This window comes from Chlamydotis macqueenii, chromosome 4 (genome assembly GCF_036417535.1).
Source record: "Chlamydotis macqueenii isolate bChlMac1 chromosome 4, bChlMac1.mat, whole genome shotgun sequence".
NCBI lineage: Eukaryota > Metazoa > Chordata > Aves > Otidiformes > Otididae > Chlamydotis > Chlamydotis macqueenii.
Genome location: NC_141559.1, coordinates 75207291 through 75224445, shown reverse-complemented (window position 1 = coordinate 75224445; position 17155 = coordinate 75207291). Strand labels below are relative to the sequence as shown.

Here is a 17155-nt window from a genome sequence, read left to right as displayed (position 1 = left end):
ATTTGCTGTAACAAGTCTTCTCCTCTTCATCCTTCTGGCCTAATATTTTGCCATTTTTTGGTTTAAGACCAAAGAAAACAGAGCAAAATGAAAAAAATCAGAGTCTTTCTAATAGCTATAATTTAGTAACAGCTATTAACATCTTGGATTTAGAATCCATCCTTTCTCCCCTGCAAAGTAAAGGAATACTGCAGGACTTTAAACACTTTGGTGCAAAACCTGCGGCAACTCAGGCAGCCGGGAGGGATCTGTGCGGCAGGATGTTCTTGCAGGTACAGGGACACCAAATGAGAGTTTGGAATGAGCCTGTGCCTGGGAACTTGAAGGGCACGATCAGGAAGCAATAAGGATGAAAGCTCCTCAAATTGTGCAATATCACCTCTAATATTTCACTATCTGTAAGATACCCAAGGAGGCTACACAAGACATCTGGTTTCCACACAGCAGATACCAAAAGCTGGGTGAAGGGTGGGGTGAAGGGTGAAACAGGGGAAGGGAACACAGCTAAAGGACCCTCAGCAGTACTCAAGTGGATGCCCAGAGATTTCTTCTAGACAAGCAACACGAAGCATAATTCAGTAAAATGTTATAATCAGAAAATACGAGTTCACAGTAAGGGTCTGATTCTGCAGCATAAATTTTCATTACCAATAAAGATGTTTGAGCAATCACAATCCCTCTGACGAAGCAGAAAGCAGAAGCCTCCGTGCCTGCCTGTGCGGGAACTGGAGTGCTGCAGTCTTGGCACTCAGTGGAGAGATGCGATCAGGGGTTGCCACGGAAACCGCAGGATGCAGACCCAGCAGCTTTGACTTTGCATAAACTGACAGCGAGTTCAGCTGGGGACGAGACACTGAGAACAGTGGTGGTTTCCTCCAGCTCCCAGGCAGAATTGTGACGGTGCTGTATTTGAAGTTTTCCTACAGTCAAGTCTCCTGCCTCCACCACTTCACAGCCCACCTTTCGTGTCCCCCCACTGTGTACCGGCACAAGCACACAGGCATGCACCCCCTTTTCCTCCTCCTTCCTCCCAGGTTAGACAACACACACAAAGGTCATCTTCCTCACCCATCACTTCCACCCAGCTTCCTCCTCACTGAGCTGCATGTGACAGTTGATAAGTATTTTTTACTTTTCTGGACAGAAGTATTCTCTAGAAGTAGTTTGTTGTTTGGTGGTTTGTTTGTTTGTTTTTTTTTTTTAATTGAAGCTCTTTGCATTGTAGAGGGAGCCCTGATATCCCACCTCCTTTGACAAACCTTGAGAGTAAGGAGTGCTCTATGATTTGCACAGACCTAAAAAGGATCACTTCAGAGTTTACTGTATTTTTTTTTTTCCTGAAAACAGCCTTGATTCAGAGGGAAGCTGTCATGCAGAAGAGTCCAACAGCAGGACTACTGCTACCTTTGGCAATGGTGCTCTTACCTTGTTATCCCATATCGCTCCCGTTGTAGTATCCCCAACAGGAAAACCACAGTGGAACACAGTGTTGTGGTCTGGAGAAAAGATCCCTTTTCCCTTTAGGATAAATTTTACTGATCGTTTATTTATACACACCTTAAGGCAGCATTACTTGCCCATAAATATAATGTATGTTAATTAAAATGCAACCTTAAACTCGTGTGCAAGCTTCCCATAAAATTTTCCTCTTGTTGCACCTCTGAAGCCGAGATCCTAATGTCACAGAGCTTTCTTCTTCAGCAAAATGGCATCCCAAAGCCAAGCATTAAGTCCGCTGGAAAATAAAATTAATTCTCAAAAACCTACAACAGTTACACCTCATACAAGGAGCAGAATAAATCAGCACTGGGCATTTACGCTTCATAAGAATAACTGTGCAGGTAGATCCTAGGATCACTGTTGTCATTGCAGATTTGTGTCCTCCCCAGAAAAGATTCTTCAGATGTGACACAGGCAGGTCAAATCTGCCTAACGTGTGAAGTGGCCACTGACAGAGACATTTCAGGGAGGGAGATTTTCAGCCGGTGGCAAGGGATAGCACAAGGCAATGCTAAGGGACAGGCTAGTACTCCAGCTTTGATTTACTACTCCTTCGCCGTATGGGTGACTTGCAAATTTAAATTAATTTCTTTCACGTTATTTGCAAAAGTGAGAAAGACTTAAGGGCAGTTTGTTTGACAGGATGGCAGCTGTCACTCCATGTAAGCAGGCCCCGAAATGAAAAAGCAATCCAGCACATGGAAGTAGAAAGTCCTGACAATTTAATTATCTGAAGAGATTACAAGATGAAAGTCTTCCTTGAGGCAAATGTATATTAGTATTGATATAGTCATTGTGCTTTTCAGTAAGAGAAATAAAAGTCTGTATTTACATAAGAAACTATAGTGTCTGAGATCTTTAAATATCATACTTATGGAAATGATTCTGAATTACAGCATTTACAAAATAAAACCAAGCTTGAATAAATATTCAGTCCATTAAATAAGATTTTTTTTTTCACAGAAGCAACTTTTTATGCATATTTATTTCACAATTGAAGTTGTATTTTTTTTTATCCTATAAAAGAAGCATTAAATTTGTTGGTTTTTTTTTTTCTCTAAAAATAAAACTGCAATAATCATTGCAATGTGAAGCCTGAGATTTAAGCCTGAATAAGTATCATTGCTTGCACCACATCATCCACCTCCCACCATTCACCCACCCCCATGCCTTTCCAAACTCTGGTGAACACCAACACTCCAACTCAAGGATTCCACCAGAAGGATTTCAGGGAAGTAATAATAATAAAAAAATATAAATAAGGTGAGGATAACGCATCATAGCTGACATTGTCTACAAACAGCATTGTAAGGCTTGTGCATTACACCGAAACTAAGTGAAGCTGTTTCACTGGATTCAAAACGACAGTAGTGCCAAACTGTTGTACCCTTATATGGCTCATTAACACTGAATATTAAACCACTTAACAAAGGGAACATCTCCCAACAAATAAATGAAAAGAAAAAAAAAATCAACACTGGCCAGTTTTGCTTTATCATTTTGAATGACGATCTTTCTTGAGCATGATACCGCAAACAACTTCCTCACCCTTTTTTGTATTTATCACTTTGAAACACAGTGTGTAACACTGAGTCAGGAAAGGGGATACAGCGAAGAGCTCTTGATCTTGTTTCCTCTGTAACCACAGCACACACTGTCTTGCTTTTCATGTGGCTAACTCAAAGCATGTCCAAACGCCTTTGAAACCTCAGTGCTTACTGCAAATAGTTTGTGCAAGATCATAGCATGAATCCACGCGAGACTTATTTCTTTCCTCTCCAAGTGGAGGTAAAAATTAATCCCTGGTGTTTCAAATAAATACAAATGTCTTCTGAGCTGTTAGCGTGAGTGAAGTAACAGTATGCAGTATTTTACACGGTTACTCTGCCAAATTTGGACAAGTACCCTTCTCTGGCTGACCATTCTGTAGGACCTTTTGAATATATCACTACATATTTGCCTTTATAAAACACTTTTAAAACTTAGTATGGGAGAAATAATTTGTCACATCTATTGAATTTTGCTGCTAAACTCTTTCAAAAATATGTATTTTAATATTAATTTGTTTGGTAATAATTTCCTCTGAACTGTGCTAAGTTTTAAATGCTGATATAGAAACCAAAGCTCTCTCTTACAATTTTATTAACAGAATTTAGCATAAATGGTGCAGATTATAAATACTTCCAAAACTCCAAAATACGGAACTAGAAGTTGTAAAGAAGTTGTTTTAGAAGACAACTTGGGAGTTATTGCTCTGCTCGGTAAATGAAAGGAAACAGAAACATTCTGCTTCAGGACCTTCAGTGCTTCCAATATGATTCAAAGAAAACCTTGCCTTTGTAAGTATCGAATAGAAATTTGAAACAGTTTTGCTTCAATTTATCCTAGCGTAGGTACCAAAAATCTAGTAATGGGAAAGTTAAACCGCAGCAGGAGGGAGAGAGCTGACACCCACAGGTATTCCAGCGAGCACAGAAGTATCCGAGCTTTGGGATTGGTTTGCTGGGATGGACTAGTTAACCGGCTACTCTGCTCCTAGCACGTAAGATAAGCAGCAATGCTTGTTCAATTCTGAGCCCTATTCCTTCCACACAGTGCATTTGTTCTGCATATGGCATCGTAACATTAATGTAATAAATTTATGGAAGACTGTACTGTAGCCTTCGAGCTACAGACGCTTCATACTTCCCTTTAGCAGCTTAGTACAATGCAATAAAAACTGTCTGTACAAAATTTATAATAATGGATGTCAAAGCCTACACGCCCTCACGAGGTCCCTCTTTCAAGTTAATTCTTGGCTTAGGTCAAATATATCAGTCCATATCAGACTCCAGGAGACACACCAGTAGTTTAATATGTCAGATACCAGCTTTGTCACTATAGAAAGGAGTGACATGGAACATGTAACAGTGAGTGCAAACACGGACAGGCTTCATCTGACCATAACGAGGTAATGGAGCAGAGTGAGAGGAACAGCGGGAACAGAAGATCTGAAAAACAAGAGGGAGATTTCACTTTAGTTCCTGTGAAGACCTGGATGGGACAAAATCAATTTCAAGAAAGGGGGGAGAGAAGTACGTGCTGGGCTCGTGTGAATTGGCAACACCAACCTCCTGCAGCACAGCAACTGAAAGCCCTCTGCAGGCAGTTCATAGCCTGATGACCAAGTAATCTGACAGTGCTCAGCCTCTCCGACATGGTGCCCAAGCACTGACATTAGCCAGGGCAGGCCTGTCTGTCTCTGCAGGTCACAGGGGAAGGCAGCTCCACCAGAGATGAAAAGAATCATCCCTCTCCACTGGCTTTAGAGAAAGACTAGGGGAACATTTGTGAGTATCTCCAAAGTTCCCGCTCCTGCCAGTCCACTGTAAAGTTAACAAAACCAGCTTCTCTACCCTCTTCCTTTTTAACTTGTACAGTAGCAGGCAAGCAAAACGGCGCTGCAGATTTCTGGCTTCCTGAGGCACATGACTGCTTTATTCTCCCTCGCTCCTTCTTCCTCCCCCACAAACTTGCAAGGCAGCAGCACTACATGCCGCAGTCCTCCTGCACAGGTTTAGAAAGAAAGCAAAGGGACACACCGTCCCTGCAGCTGAGCTGTGCATCATCCCTCACAGTGCAGGCTGCTGTGGCTCGTTAAAGCTCAGAGAAGCAGTCCAGAATGATTCTGGATTTGGGGTGTTTGTTCCAGGATCTCAATGGGAAGGCCTGCTTTTTAGCAGACAAATGCTTATTGCTGTATAGAAGTCAAAAATCTCCTCACTTTCTAAACTTAAGCCAAGCAGTTGATAGCCAAGACATATAAAAACACTTGTGATTTGAAAACCTTGGCCAAGCGCACTCATTTTGTTGTGCAGTTGAGTTTCTGTAGTATGCGTAAATTTGCTGTTCTCTTTGGCAGACAGTTTCTTAGGTCTGACTGAGACATTACCTTGCCACAGCTCCGGCAGTGGTGTTTCCGGCGAATGACAGTGAAAGGAGCCTTGCACGCAGTGCAGTAGCTGCAGACTTCATCTGGAACCCAGTCAGGAGGATCTGTGAGAAACACAGCAACAAAAGAGAACACAAATCAAAAGGGAATAAAAACAAACATGTGGTTACCAGGTCCTCAAGGGAGTAGGCAGAATGAAATACAACAGCAGCTGCTTTCATCTGAGTTTCTCAAGGTGCTTTATGAGCAGGCGGCTAGGTGAGTCCAGGATGTTCCGGAGGGCTCTGCCAGGCGCCCACCTTTGGGCAGAGCGCAGCCGGCACTGGAACAGCACACGGCAGCTGTGGACTGGAAATGAAATATATCCTTGTCAAGTGAAAGTGGCAGGGAAAAAGAGATAAGAAAAATAAAGTATGAAGACAAGAGACTGTTAAAGCAGTGCTGGTTCACAGGTGTTTTTGTCAATGCAACCAGCCATCAAAACAAGCTCATTCCCAGCCTCTTCAGCCCTCCCTACAGAAAGCTGACTGCTTTTCTGCAATGATGTAAGCAACTCTACAGACAAAACTTGAAGCCCGATTACTGTCTGCTAAACTATTAGAACTCTTACTGGAAGTCACCAGTAACTACAGCAAAACCACAAAATCAAGTGTACAAGACTTAGCAGAGAAAGAATATCGACCGTTATCCCAAACGGCATGTTTCAGTTGTTTATTTCTCCTGTGAGCTCTCTAATCTCTCATAAAAGCCAAGCAAGGAAATGATTTGGTTTTGGCAAAGCAGAAGGTTTTAGGCTCAGTTTGGCTGAGCTGCTTCTGCTAGCGACAGGCTGACATGATCTCAGAGAGTCTAAAATGACACATGTAGAAATGATACAGTTGATTGCTTAATTTAGTTGTTAAAAATCTAACGAAGGGCAAAGCAAGTTCTATCCAGAAGGAATCCATGGACACAGTGAACATGAACTGCTGGATCTATTTACCCAAGTTCCCTGTATGCAGCTTCTCTCCAAGTATTATTTACAGCATGCAACCCATGCAACTGATTTATAAACCTGACAAGCAAGATCCCTGCCTCAAGGAACGTATTCTCAAACAACAAAATATATGGTGCAGTTAATGCAGAGGTCGAGAGGGCTACAGCTACGGGCAGAAAGATAATTAAATGAAAAATCCGCTGTATTGTTCAAACATAACCATGACTAGTTTTCATGTGTTTGTCACATAGCAACATTTGCCAAATTAAAAGTAAAAAAGTTATAGCATTCAATGCAGAAAGCGTTCAAAAAACAGACTAATAAAAACAAAGAGAACTTCAAATCTTGACTTAGCTTTTACAGGCTCCTCTAAAACTAGTTTAACTTCCAAAATAGTTAAGGAACCAATCACAGAATGGTTTGGGTTGGAAGGGACCTTAAAGATCACCTAGTTCCAACCCCCTGCCCTGGGGGGTTGGAAAGCCCCATTCAACCTGGCCTTGAATGCTTCCAGGGATGGGGCACCTACAGCTTCTCCGGGCAACCTGTTCCAGTGTCTCACCACCCTCATAGCGAAGAATATTTCACTTAACGTACCAGCTGGTCTGATAAAGGTCACAGCTATGGGAGAGCAACCAAAACCAAAGTCTATGTGCAGAGAAATGACCAGTGTGGTGAAAAAAAAAAAAGGAGACTGCACACAGTAGCCTTCACCTCATCCCTGGGAACAGTTCACCGGATAATGTTCTGTGGGGACACAAGGCTACAAATTCCTGCTTCAAAGGCAGGCTTGCTTCCAGTGGAAGAGATACAGGACTGCCACAGCTTAAGTTGAAGCATTAATAGCAATGAAACCAAAGGATTTCCCTTTACAACTCTTCCTTCTCTGCAACCTCCCTAGCTACTACACATAACTTGGCCCAGTGAAACTTCCTCGTAATAACCAGTTTATGATGTAGATTTTGAACACTTTGTATCACTTTCACAGCAATCTCTGATCTGAAACCACAGCAAGCCTGCTGACCTTGATGCATCTCCATGTTCTACATCCAGGAGGTCCCTTGGGTTATCACATGTATTCCAAATGAAATACCTGAGCCAATAATGATATTCCTGTTTAAAACTTGCCATTAGACTACATAACCTTGATTATGTTTTCAGGGATTTAATTATCCCATTGATTCTCACGAATTTTAAAAGACAGCAAGCTCTGTGCCACCGGTTCTCCGCACCAAACGAACACAGACCTGGTGGAAGCAGGTCTGTTAAGATGCCTACTTGGCTACCAATGCTTTATCAACTGCATTATAACGTGGGCTACCACGTTCAGCTAGTCACTAATATGAATACTCACAGCAAAGCCACAAGACACAGGCCCTTTCTGTACAAACTGCAGCGTGTCAATGTGAACAGTAACTTCTGCAGCTGCTACTACCATGATCCCTCCTTCCCTTAGACCATGATTACTCCAGACACATTATATGCTAACGCAATCCCACCACAAAGGCTCTGCAGCTCATTGACAGAAGTAGCTTTCTTATCAGGTGTTTACCGTTTGGCTTTTATTTGTGGTTTTTTTTTTCTGTTCTTGCCATTAAAATGCAATGTTGAAAAAGTAATTTTATAATTGACCTTGTATGGATTTAATGGTCTCCAGTGCTAAATAAAAAAAAAAAAAATAGAAAAAACCCCATGAGAAAGAGCAAATTTATTTTGATAAGTAATGGCCTTATAAACTCATAATAGTCATATAATCCATAGTTTGTGGTTACAGAATTACTTGACTGCCAGATGCATTAATCTGCAAACTTTGTTTTTATAACTGCATATAAAAACATAAATCACATCTCATTGGTACTCAATGTGTAGAAACAGTATACGCCTCTCTACCGAATGCTTTCCCGCATTACAGGGACTCTCTTTACCTCCACATTGGTGTCACGACAGCCGATTTCACTAAATTAATGCATCAGCAGAGTGAGCTAAAGGGCATGTTTTCCCCCAGACAGTGAGTGACTCAAGAACAGTAAGGCCCTTCGACAGGGCTATGTGGCCAGCCCCATGCCCCACTGCTTCTGGGCGTTGGTGCCCTTCTAACAGCCCGATTGCTCGCGCCAAGATCTGCTGCACTGCAGCACACCCCCAAATAGTAACACTTAGTTACGTAACTGCTTTTAACATTCAAAATGCTGTGCAAACACTAATTGTTTTAATCCTCATCATTCAGCTACAGTTGGTGTGTGGGGAGAAATCAGAGGAGAAATGTCTTGCCCAAAATCATACAGTGGTGCAGTCCTGAAATAACATTTGAAATAAGAAACTTTGGGTTATTAGCCCTATGCCTTGGCTTCCAGTTTGGACTGAAGAAGTCCTTTCACTGAATACAAACACAGAGGCTTCATTTTGAGAGTATGAACTGGCAATCAAACGCAATCCCGGATCAGAGCTGCAGTGCTGACACTGGCAGGGAAGATGAAGCCATGAAGCATTCGGTCTTTCTGAGCCCGCGCAAGCCCCAGCGGCAACAGGCTCACACCCCGAGGTCCCCTTCACAAGCCTCATCTCGCTCAACCTTGGGAGCTGCCTTTCTGACTTAGATACACTAACGATTGAGTCATCAGGCTTTTTATAGAACCGGTTTTTGAAATATTCTCTGAAGTGCAGTCTCATGAGAGGATACAGCTTCAATATGAGGAGCAGAGTGAGTTATACAAATCAAACCCCTAGCATTAGCCTGAAGATGTGCTGGAAGCAGGGCAGCAGCACCGCAGCCCTAGGCTTTTTATGTTACAGCCTTCTTCAGGCTACGCTGCTCCATTAGCTCTGCATGCAGCAGCAAATGGAAACATCCAGCCTCTGAAGCTCTATCTGCCTGTGCTTCGGGGATTTGTACAAGGAATGGAGGGAAAACCTTGTTCGTGGGCTAATTGGCCCACTGCTTTATCTTGCAATGAGAGCTAAGAGAAGTCTGCTGGGAAATGGATGAAGACCACAGCACAAACATCAAAGAGGAGGAGGAAGGGAGGGAAGGGATTAACGAGACAGAACGACTACAGAAATAAATTTTAGAACAAAACATTAAAAGCATGTACAGAAAAAAGGCAGAGAAAGGAACAGAAAAATATTTAAAATAGTAAGAAACAAGCTTACAGAAAGGAAAAACCACAAGACAGAAAGTGTGAAGACTGGAAAAGACATTTAAAAAGGAGAAACAGTATTCTCAACTCTTAACTGTTAAAAAAATCTTGCATTACCATCTCTCAAAAATAATGACAGTTTATAGTCTTTTTATTCGTTTTATGCTGTAGCTTTTAGAATTCACCTTTACATGCCTCAAAACTTCATTAGCTAAAAAAGTTTTCTGTTCTATAGAAGTTAAAAATCTCACAAATCCAAGATGCTGGAGCTTTAAGAAAACCACAATCATGGTAAAAACCATACATGCTGTCATAAAGCACATGTGAACTCATTTTGCTTACATATGCGCAAGAGATCTCCTGCAGTCCCATCTAATCTTACAAAACCAAGGAGAACATCTCTGTGTCCCCAGAACATGAGGAGAAGAGAGTCTGGACCCACATCCATCAACAGTGTTGATTCAAACAACATTAGACCAGAAAGCTGATTTAGTGGTGCTGAGACACAAGAGACTGGGTTGGGCAGCAGGGGAAGGAAATAATCCCAAAAGTTGCTGGAGCTTGCTGAAGGCTTAATTTAGTAAATCTACACTCTGGTAGAAAACAAATCAGAAAACATGTACATGACACTGTTGAACAGCAGCTACTAAATCCTCAGCTTGTGGTGGTGTTTGCATTAAGGTCAGACAATTCAGAGAAAAGACTCTTTCCGCATCTTTTGTTGTTACCAAAAATTCCTAAAGCAGAACTCAAACTGAAAGTTCCTCCTGCACTGATGTGTATTACATTTTAGAGCACATCATGCATAACCCTGATTATACTTTTACCAAACTAACCTTACGAGGGCTGTTTCTACCGCAGCCGGTGGAACTTACAGCGCTGCAGCCGTCAAAGTGCATTATCCTCGCAGCTGCAAAGAAGGTCAGATGGGCTTGCTGTGCTGTTCTGATGAAAGCAGAACTGTAAATTCTCACAGTTTTAAGTATGGAAAGTAAAGAACTAAGGTGACATGACTTTACCCCTCACTTTAACTGCATGGTAAGAGGAACCTTTTTTGTTCCTTATGACACAATTTTCTGCATGTCATTCTGGACAATATCTAACTTTTATATAAGATTCCTAGGAGGCAATTGTACCAAAGTAATCTTTACCCTTGCTCAACAGATCCAGTGTTGATTACAGCTACCTTGCAATTTTTCAATACAAATACATTTTCTGCTTCAACAATATTATTGGATTAAAAATTTAGAAGTGAGGGAGAAAACAAAGGTACAGACTTATTAGCTTCACGCACAGCTCTTGTCAAACAGCTTTCTTCAGATGAAGTTTCTGTGCAAATCTAGAAAGCTTTTACCAAAGCACACAGCTTTGCAGACCTACGCTCAAGCCTCTGCTCTGCCTGATTCAACATGACCTTGAATGATGTCCCATATCCGTTCTGTACAGGTACCTGATCAGCAACTCACACCTTGAGCAAAATAATTATTTACGTAAAATGGAACAACTCTGATAGAAAACATGGACTTCCACCTCATTTAAAGATTTGAACCATATCTCAGCGGACCAGAGACTTTGGTCTTCCATATAACCATTAATAGGAGTCTTTCTCTGTAAGAGCTACCAACAATTACAAGCTAGAAGCAAGCTGATATTGTAGATCCGCATACTACATGCCAGAACACCACTCAATATGTACATTTTTAGGATTAAAAAAATTCAAATCTAACCAAAATCCCAGTTATGTCACTGTGGAGTTGAATAAGTCTGTGCTTAACAGCACTTATGGAATGTTTTCTCTTCCTGCAATAAAGCCTCAACAAGTTCCACACTGTGCTGACAGAGAGGGACAGTCTTTGAAAAGGTAAAAGACTCTCAGCAAATTCTTAAATTGTCAGATCAAATTATTGCAATACAACCTAAAACTGTACAAAATCCTGTAATTTTACATGCATAACTAAATATACTCAGTTTATTATAAAACATTGCCTCAATATGGGAAAACTTGATGCTAGAGTATTTTCTTACACAGTGTAAGCACAGCTGCTAAATAAGGAAAAAGTAAAACGTTATGAGGACAGAGTATTGTTTGGCCACTGAACTGTGCAACAATTTAACTTCTTTCACTGCAGAAGTGTTGCTGGTCATCATTATAAATAATAGAGCAGCCATAGGCGCCTAGAGCACAAAAGAAAAACCGAAGAATTCAGCTAGGGTTGACAGCTAGTTCTAGACTCACGGTGATGAGATTCTGCACAAGCAGTAGCATGGGTGGGCTTTCTTGACCTTGTGACTTCTTATTGCAAGAAGAACAAGAGCTCGAGTGTTGGGACCATAAATCACTGAATTGTGCTCATGCTGCTGGCTGGAGAGCAGTGAGGACTTGTGACTAGATGGAAGTGGGTGGGCTGGAATATTACGAGATGGAAAGGGATCAAGGAGAAATAGTGTGCTGTTGCGCAGCAAACAGATGCTGACACCATTTGGCACAAACAGTTTTTTGTACTGGCAGCCACAGCAAATCCATTATGGCTGGAGTTACAACTAGGTGGCAGTGAGCAAGGCAGTTCTGTACAGACGCTAAAGGAATAAGGAGTGAAAAATGAATGTATGGTTGCAGGGAAAGCTGAGATGCTACAGCAAATATTTTCATGGAATACCAACAGCTTCATAATGCTTTGTTTTTCCTCAAGAAAATATTCCGATTTCTAGATGTCTCATGCTTTTTCCTAGACAGAAAGTGTAACTCACTTTCTTAGCCAGGCTGTAACTTCATGACACAGACAAAAATACTTACCTTCCCTCAGTCACAACAAATGAATCTTGCTGAGTAATTAATTACCCCAAAATACACGTATGGTCAAAACTCAGATTTGCCAAAGTTCACTATTAAAAACATCAAGCTCAGAAGGATAAACACAATGCTCCCAAGTACAGTGAGCAGGGACTTATGCTTGGTCACATTTACAGATTGATAAAGAAATGAATACATAAAAATCCTTGTTAAGATAAAAGAAGTTACTCTGTGTGTGTGTATATATGGTACACTGTTGGCTAACGAAAAGCAAGGTTTGTGTTGGGGCTGTAAACAAGATCCCAGACAGATAAATGGCAGAAAGACATCATACTTCTCTTTTACAGTTTTTTAAAGCTGTAATACATATTAAGCATGACACAGTTCTGTCCCGGCAGGGATACATTTGTACTAAGTTACCTAAGAGTAATTTTCTTACATCTTCAAATGTGGAGGTTTCCTTTAATTTATGTGTGACCCATACCGCCCACTCTCAGTCCCCTGCAAACTTCTTTGTCAGCTTATTATCCAACAGTCATTTGTCCAAGCTGGAGCTCAGCACTTTCAGGTGCTGGCTGGTAGCTCACCAGGACACGGGAGAAAGGCAGCACCACTGGGACACAGGTCCCTTCTGCTGTCACTGCAATTCAGAGCAAGCACCACTGGTAGCAAAGAGCCCGACCTGCATTTTTCTGAGCAGCTTCCGTTACAGTTTGCTTTGAGTTTACACACAGAACTTTGTCCCCATTGGCCATCTTCACCATCATACAACCAGGGCACGAAGATTTACTATATTTAAAACTCTTCTATGCAATATTGTATAAATTAATCTTATATTCTAGGAAAATATAAATGTATTTGCTTTACATTCTCTGCTCTTAAAAATATAGTGGTTTTTTATGGTCTATGAAGTATATATACATATGCTTCCTCAAAAAAAAAGTCCTAGAGCATTAGGACAGCAAAGATGAACATATAGACCATAGGCTCATCTGGACTTTCAAAAATGCGTTTGCTTTGGAGTGCCAATTAATCTGTAGTTTATTTTATTTCAACCTTCAGAAGGTCACAGGATTGAACTCTTATACCCTTGCCAATGTCAGTTGGCTCATAATAAACATTCATATTTGGTTTACAACCCAAAGCAGCTGGTGGGTTTTACATAAAATAAGAATGAGAAATCTGACAAAACCAAGAGATTAATCTTCATAATCTGAGTAGAGGCTGGAACCTTCAGTAGAATCTTAAAACTATTCAATTATTTGTTCAAGTTGTTGGGCTTGTTTTTTTTTTTTTTTAATTACCATTGATTGGATTCAATCTTAAACATTTGGTACTTTTGGTAAGAGGGATTTACTGGAAATATGAGGGATAATTGAAAAAGCTTTCCTGGCGGGTAGCTTGCTGGACTTTCTCAATGTGATACATGCTCATGTTTTGCCACAGTGGCAGAAAGGAGGAGCTACTGATGTGCTCATTTGCTTTAAATTGTTTTCACTTTCAGTTTAAATGATTAAGAATGACCTGAAGTGCAGAAATTATGCACAAAAAAAGAGGATATAATTAATTTTGGTGCAATGCTGTCAACAGATTGGTGCAACGCTTTCAGACCTTGTGTTGGATCCATTTACAGTGATAACTGCCGCGTACTCCTGTTGGTGGCCTGCGGCCCAGATCTGGTCTGGAGGACAAATCTGTCTGGGTTGCTGCAAGAAATAGGGCACAGTGCTCATGCAGTAAAGGTTGTCCTAACCGCCAGACATCAACCAAAGTCAGGGGCTGTTCCTTCCACAGTGGCCAGCAAAAGTGAGGTAGGTGGGGAGGTGTTTTAAGGGGGACAAAGCACACAGCTGCTGCGGTTAAAATACTGCTTAAGTTTGCGCCTCATGCTGGGTGCCTTAGGGATAGCAAACACATGTATACCATTAGCTATCACTGCACACCTCTGTTTAAAAAAATCTGTACAGCATTGCCAGCAATGACAACTTGTGACCTGAAGGGACAAGGGTCCGGAATGTATTGGAGGAAAGGGGAACACAACAGGTGTTTCTACAGTTCCCACAAATTCAACAAATTGACCTACTTCAGAGGCCCCTTTTTGTAGAACTTCAGTAGTTTGTTCTGGTTTGGAAGGTGGAGCTCATCTCCATGCTCTCTGTCTCTTTGCAATACAGAAAATTCCTGCCCATCAGCCGATTTGAAGGCTAAGTAACAGCAGACTACAGTAGTTAGTTTACATGGTCAGAGGAGCTGCACTGATTTGCACAGATAGGTATTTACAGCATAACCACTTACACACAAGCCAAGTAAGACTCCTAGAGAAAGTCTGCAAGGAGATTGATTCAGACATGCACGAGCCTTGCCAGTGAGCAAGCACGGGTACCAAGAGCAGAGTACCTGCAGGAGCACTGTCTAACTGGCTCCGTTTAGAAGATGTGTTAGCATGGGCAAACATTATGCCAAGGTGGCCAAGCTCATTCTGGCATCAAGTCTACCTATCAAAAGGGTCTTGGCTATCCCACAAGGCTCCACTTTCTGTCACGCAAGCATACGTGAAACACCTGCTATTTTGGAACAAAGGTGCAGGCAGGAGGCTGTTTTTGCTGTAGTTATCTGCATATGCTGTTAATACTACAGGCTGGGTTTCACCATTTGCTTAGGGCAGGGACATAACTTATTCAGGCTGCCTAGGTGCCACAGAGGCCCTTGAAACAGCAAAGATCTCCCGTTACTGCACTCCTGCTCAACCATAACATCACCTAAGCGCCCAGACTGTTGTCCTCTATTTCAATGAATAACATTCCAAGCCATAGGCTGCACTTCTCCAAAGATAAAACCTTCCTCATGCCAATGGAAGATGCCATGAAAAGCTGAAGAACCTTAAAAGCTGAATAACATGCCAGGGAAGTGAAGTGACTTAGCTGTAACAAAGCGTACATCCACCATGAGAAGGTTATTCAGCATCCTGCAGTTCAGAAAAACTTGCTTTCAAGGTCCGTAAGTCAAATTCACTGACAGCATCAGGCATCGATTCAAAACAAAAGAATATGAACTGAAATGGTAGAGAACGAATAATCTCTTGCATTCTTTTCCAATACAGTCTATATATGGTAAGGATTTTTCTTAAAGATTTGTTCTTTACTGCACCTTCTGTGACACTCTGAATTATGGCGCAACAGAAAAATAAATTAAAATGACTACTGAATAGTTCTTTATCTGCCACCAAATCATATTCCTCCAGAAGATATAATATTTCTAATAGTGCATTATACATGAATTAGCCCTGCTGTTCTAAATAAATACATTAGATTTGAGATCCTCTAGCCTGCAGCTTCAGAAGAAGGGTGAGCAAGCAAACCATGGGTTTTATAAGCACTAAATAACTTACAAATATGTAGCCTTACTGTAAAACCTCATCTTTAAGAGCTCCCTCCCCTCTTGTGATTTCTGATCTTTGTAACAAGTGATAGCAACGAACATTTACTTTCTGTTGGTCGCCCCTCTCTGCATACAAGTAGAGATGTACACTGCTTATCATTCGGTTCTCAGTCATCCTGCATTCAAAACCTCTCACTGGAAGAACAGTAACGTACGTGGACAAATAGACAACAACAGATCAAAGTTTTAAAGAAGTACTGCAATACTGAATACTGCAGTATTCAAGTACTGCATACTGCAGTATTCAAGTACCGCATACTTGAATTTCTGGGAAGCTTAGATAAAGTTTCACAGTTGACAGTTGTCTTGTATTTCTTACTTTACAGCAGAGACACCACTGCTCTGGTAACTGGGCTCCTGGTGTGATGATACCACCACTTTGCCCTGAAGACCAAAGCTGATTGCTTTCTGGTTTGCTCCATCTTACACATCCACTTTCTCTTTACTTATTCTTTGACTGCAAGTGCTCTGATATCTTTTAATCCATTTTTTATACAATGTTTACCATACTAGGGCTATAGTCCACAACTACTCCTAAGCAACTCCTGCAGCAGCTCAGATTAAAAAAAAAAAAAAAGAGGAATAAAAACTTCTGAGCTCTGGCAATGCTTGAGTCCCAACCAAAACTTTGAGACTTACATACGTGCTTTTCTTACCATGTGTTCAGTGAGATTCAAGTAACCTCAGACTTGTTAAAACTAACTTTTTCTTTGAAGTAATACAGTGAAGAATATGAAAATAATAACCAAAACATTTTGGTAATATTGAAGACAAAAGTGAAGAAAATACAAAAGGTACTTCTACTGTGTGAAAAAGGAGCACCTCCACATACAGTAAACAATATAAAAGATCCCTTTAGATTTGGTTGAGAGGACCTTACTTAGGGCTTTGCATCTTACACAGCCCTCTGAAACTTGTCACATGTAATGTCACAGACTATATTAAAGCTTTGACTATACAGAACCTTCCTCCACTGATACAAAGGAATTCATACTGGATACGACAATTAGTAGATCAGAGTTTCATGAGGCTGTTAGAAAAAAGTCTGAAAGAAATATGCTCAGTTTATCATCGTCTCTAAATCACACAGTGACAACATGTTACAGTAACTTTCCAGAGCCAAACTTGAAAAGACTTTTCATTTTAATGGTTATTTTTTTTAATATATCAATGCTGTTTCATTTTAATTCTCAGAAAAAAGAAAGTACCTTCAAAGTCACCATCTCTGGCTTTTGCTGCAAGTTCTGAGGATGATATACTTTCTTGACATAAAGCACAGTCTTCCAATGCTGCATTCCTTAAACCCTGATTAACTGTAAAACAAACCAAAAAGTACTGAAATTCATATTTTTCCAATTTGCACTTAAAATATTCATGTTAGG

The 17155-nt window shown here is 40.9% G+C and overlaps 1 protein-coding gene across 5 annotated transcripts in view; it reads right to left on the bottom strand.

The window, feature by feature from the left end:
• Positions 1-2205: 2205 nt before the first annotated feature.
• ZFYVE28 (zinc finger FYVE-type containing 28) overlaps positions 2206-17155 on the bottom strand; it is a 160220-nt gene continuing 145270 nt past the window's right edge. For all 5 annotated transcript variants that reach the window (XM_086747322.1, XM_086747324.1, XM_086747319.1 and 2 more), the window contains 3 exons: positions 16982-17086; positions 5432-5535; positions 2206-4490 (listed from right to left, as the gene is read on the bottom strand). In XM_086747322.1, coding sequence (XP_086603448.1) covers positions 4359-4490; positions 5432-5535; positions 16982-17086 — 341 coding nt within the window. In that variant the 3' untranslated portion in view covers positions 2206-4358. The remainder of the gene's footprint in view (positions 4491-5431; positions 5536-16981; positions 17087-17155) is intronic.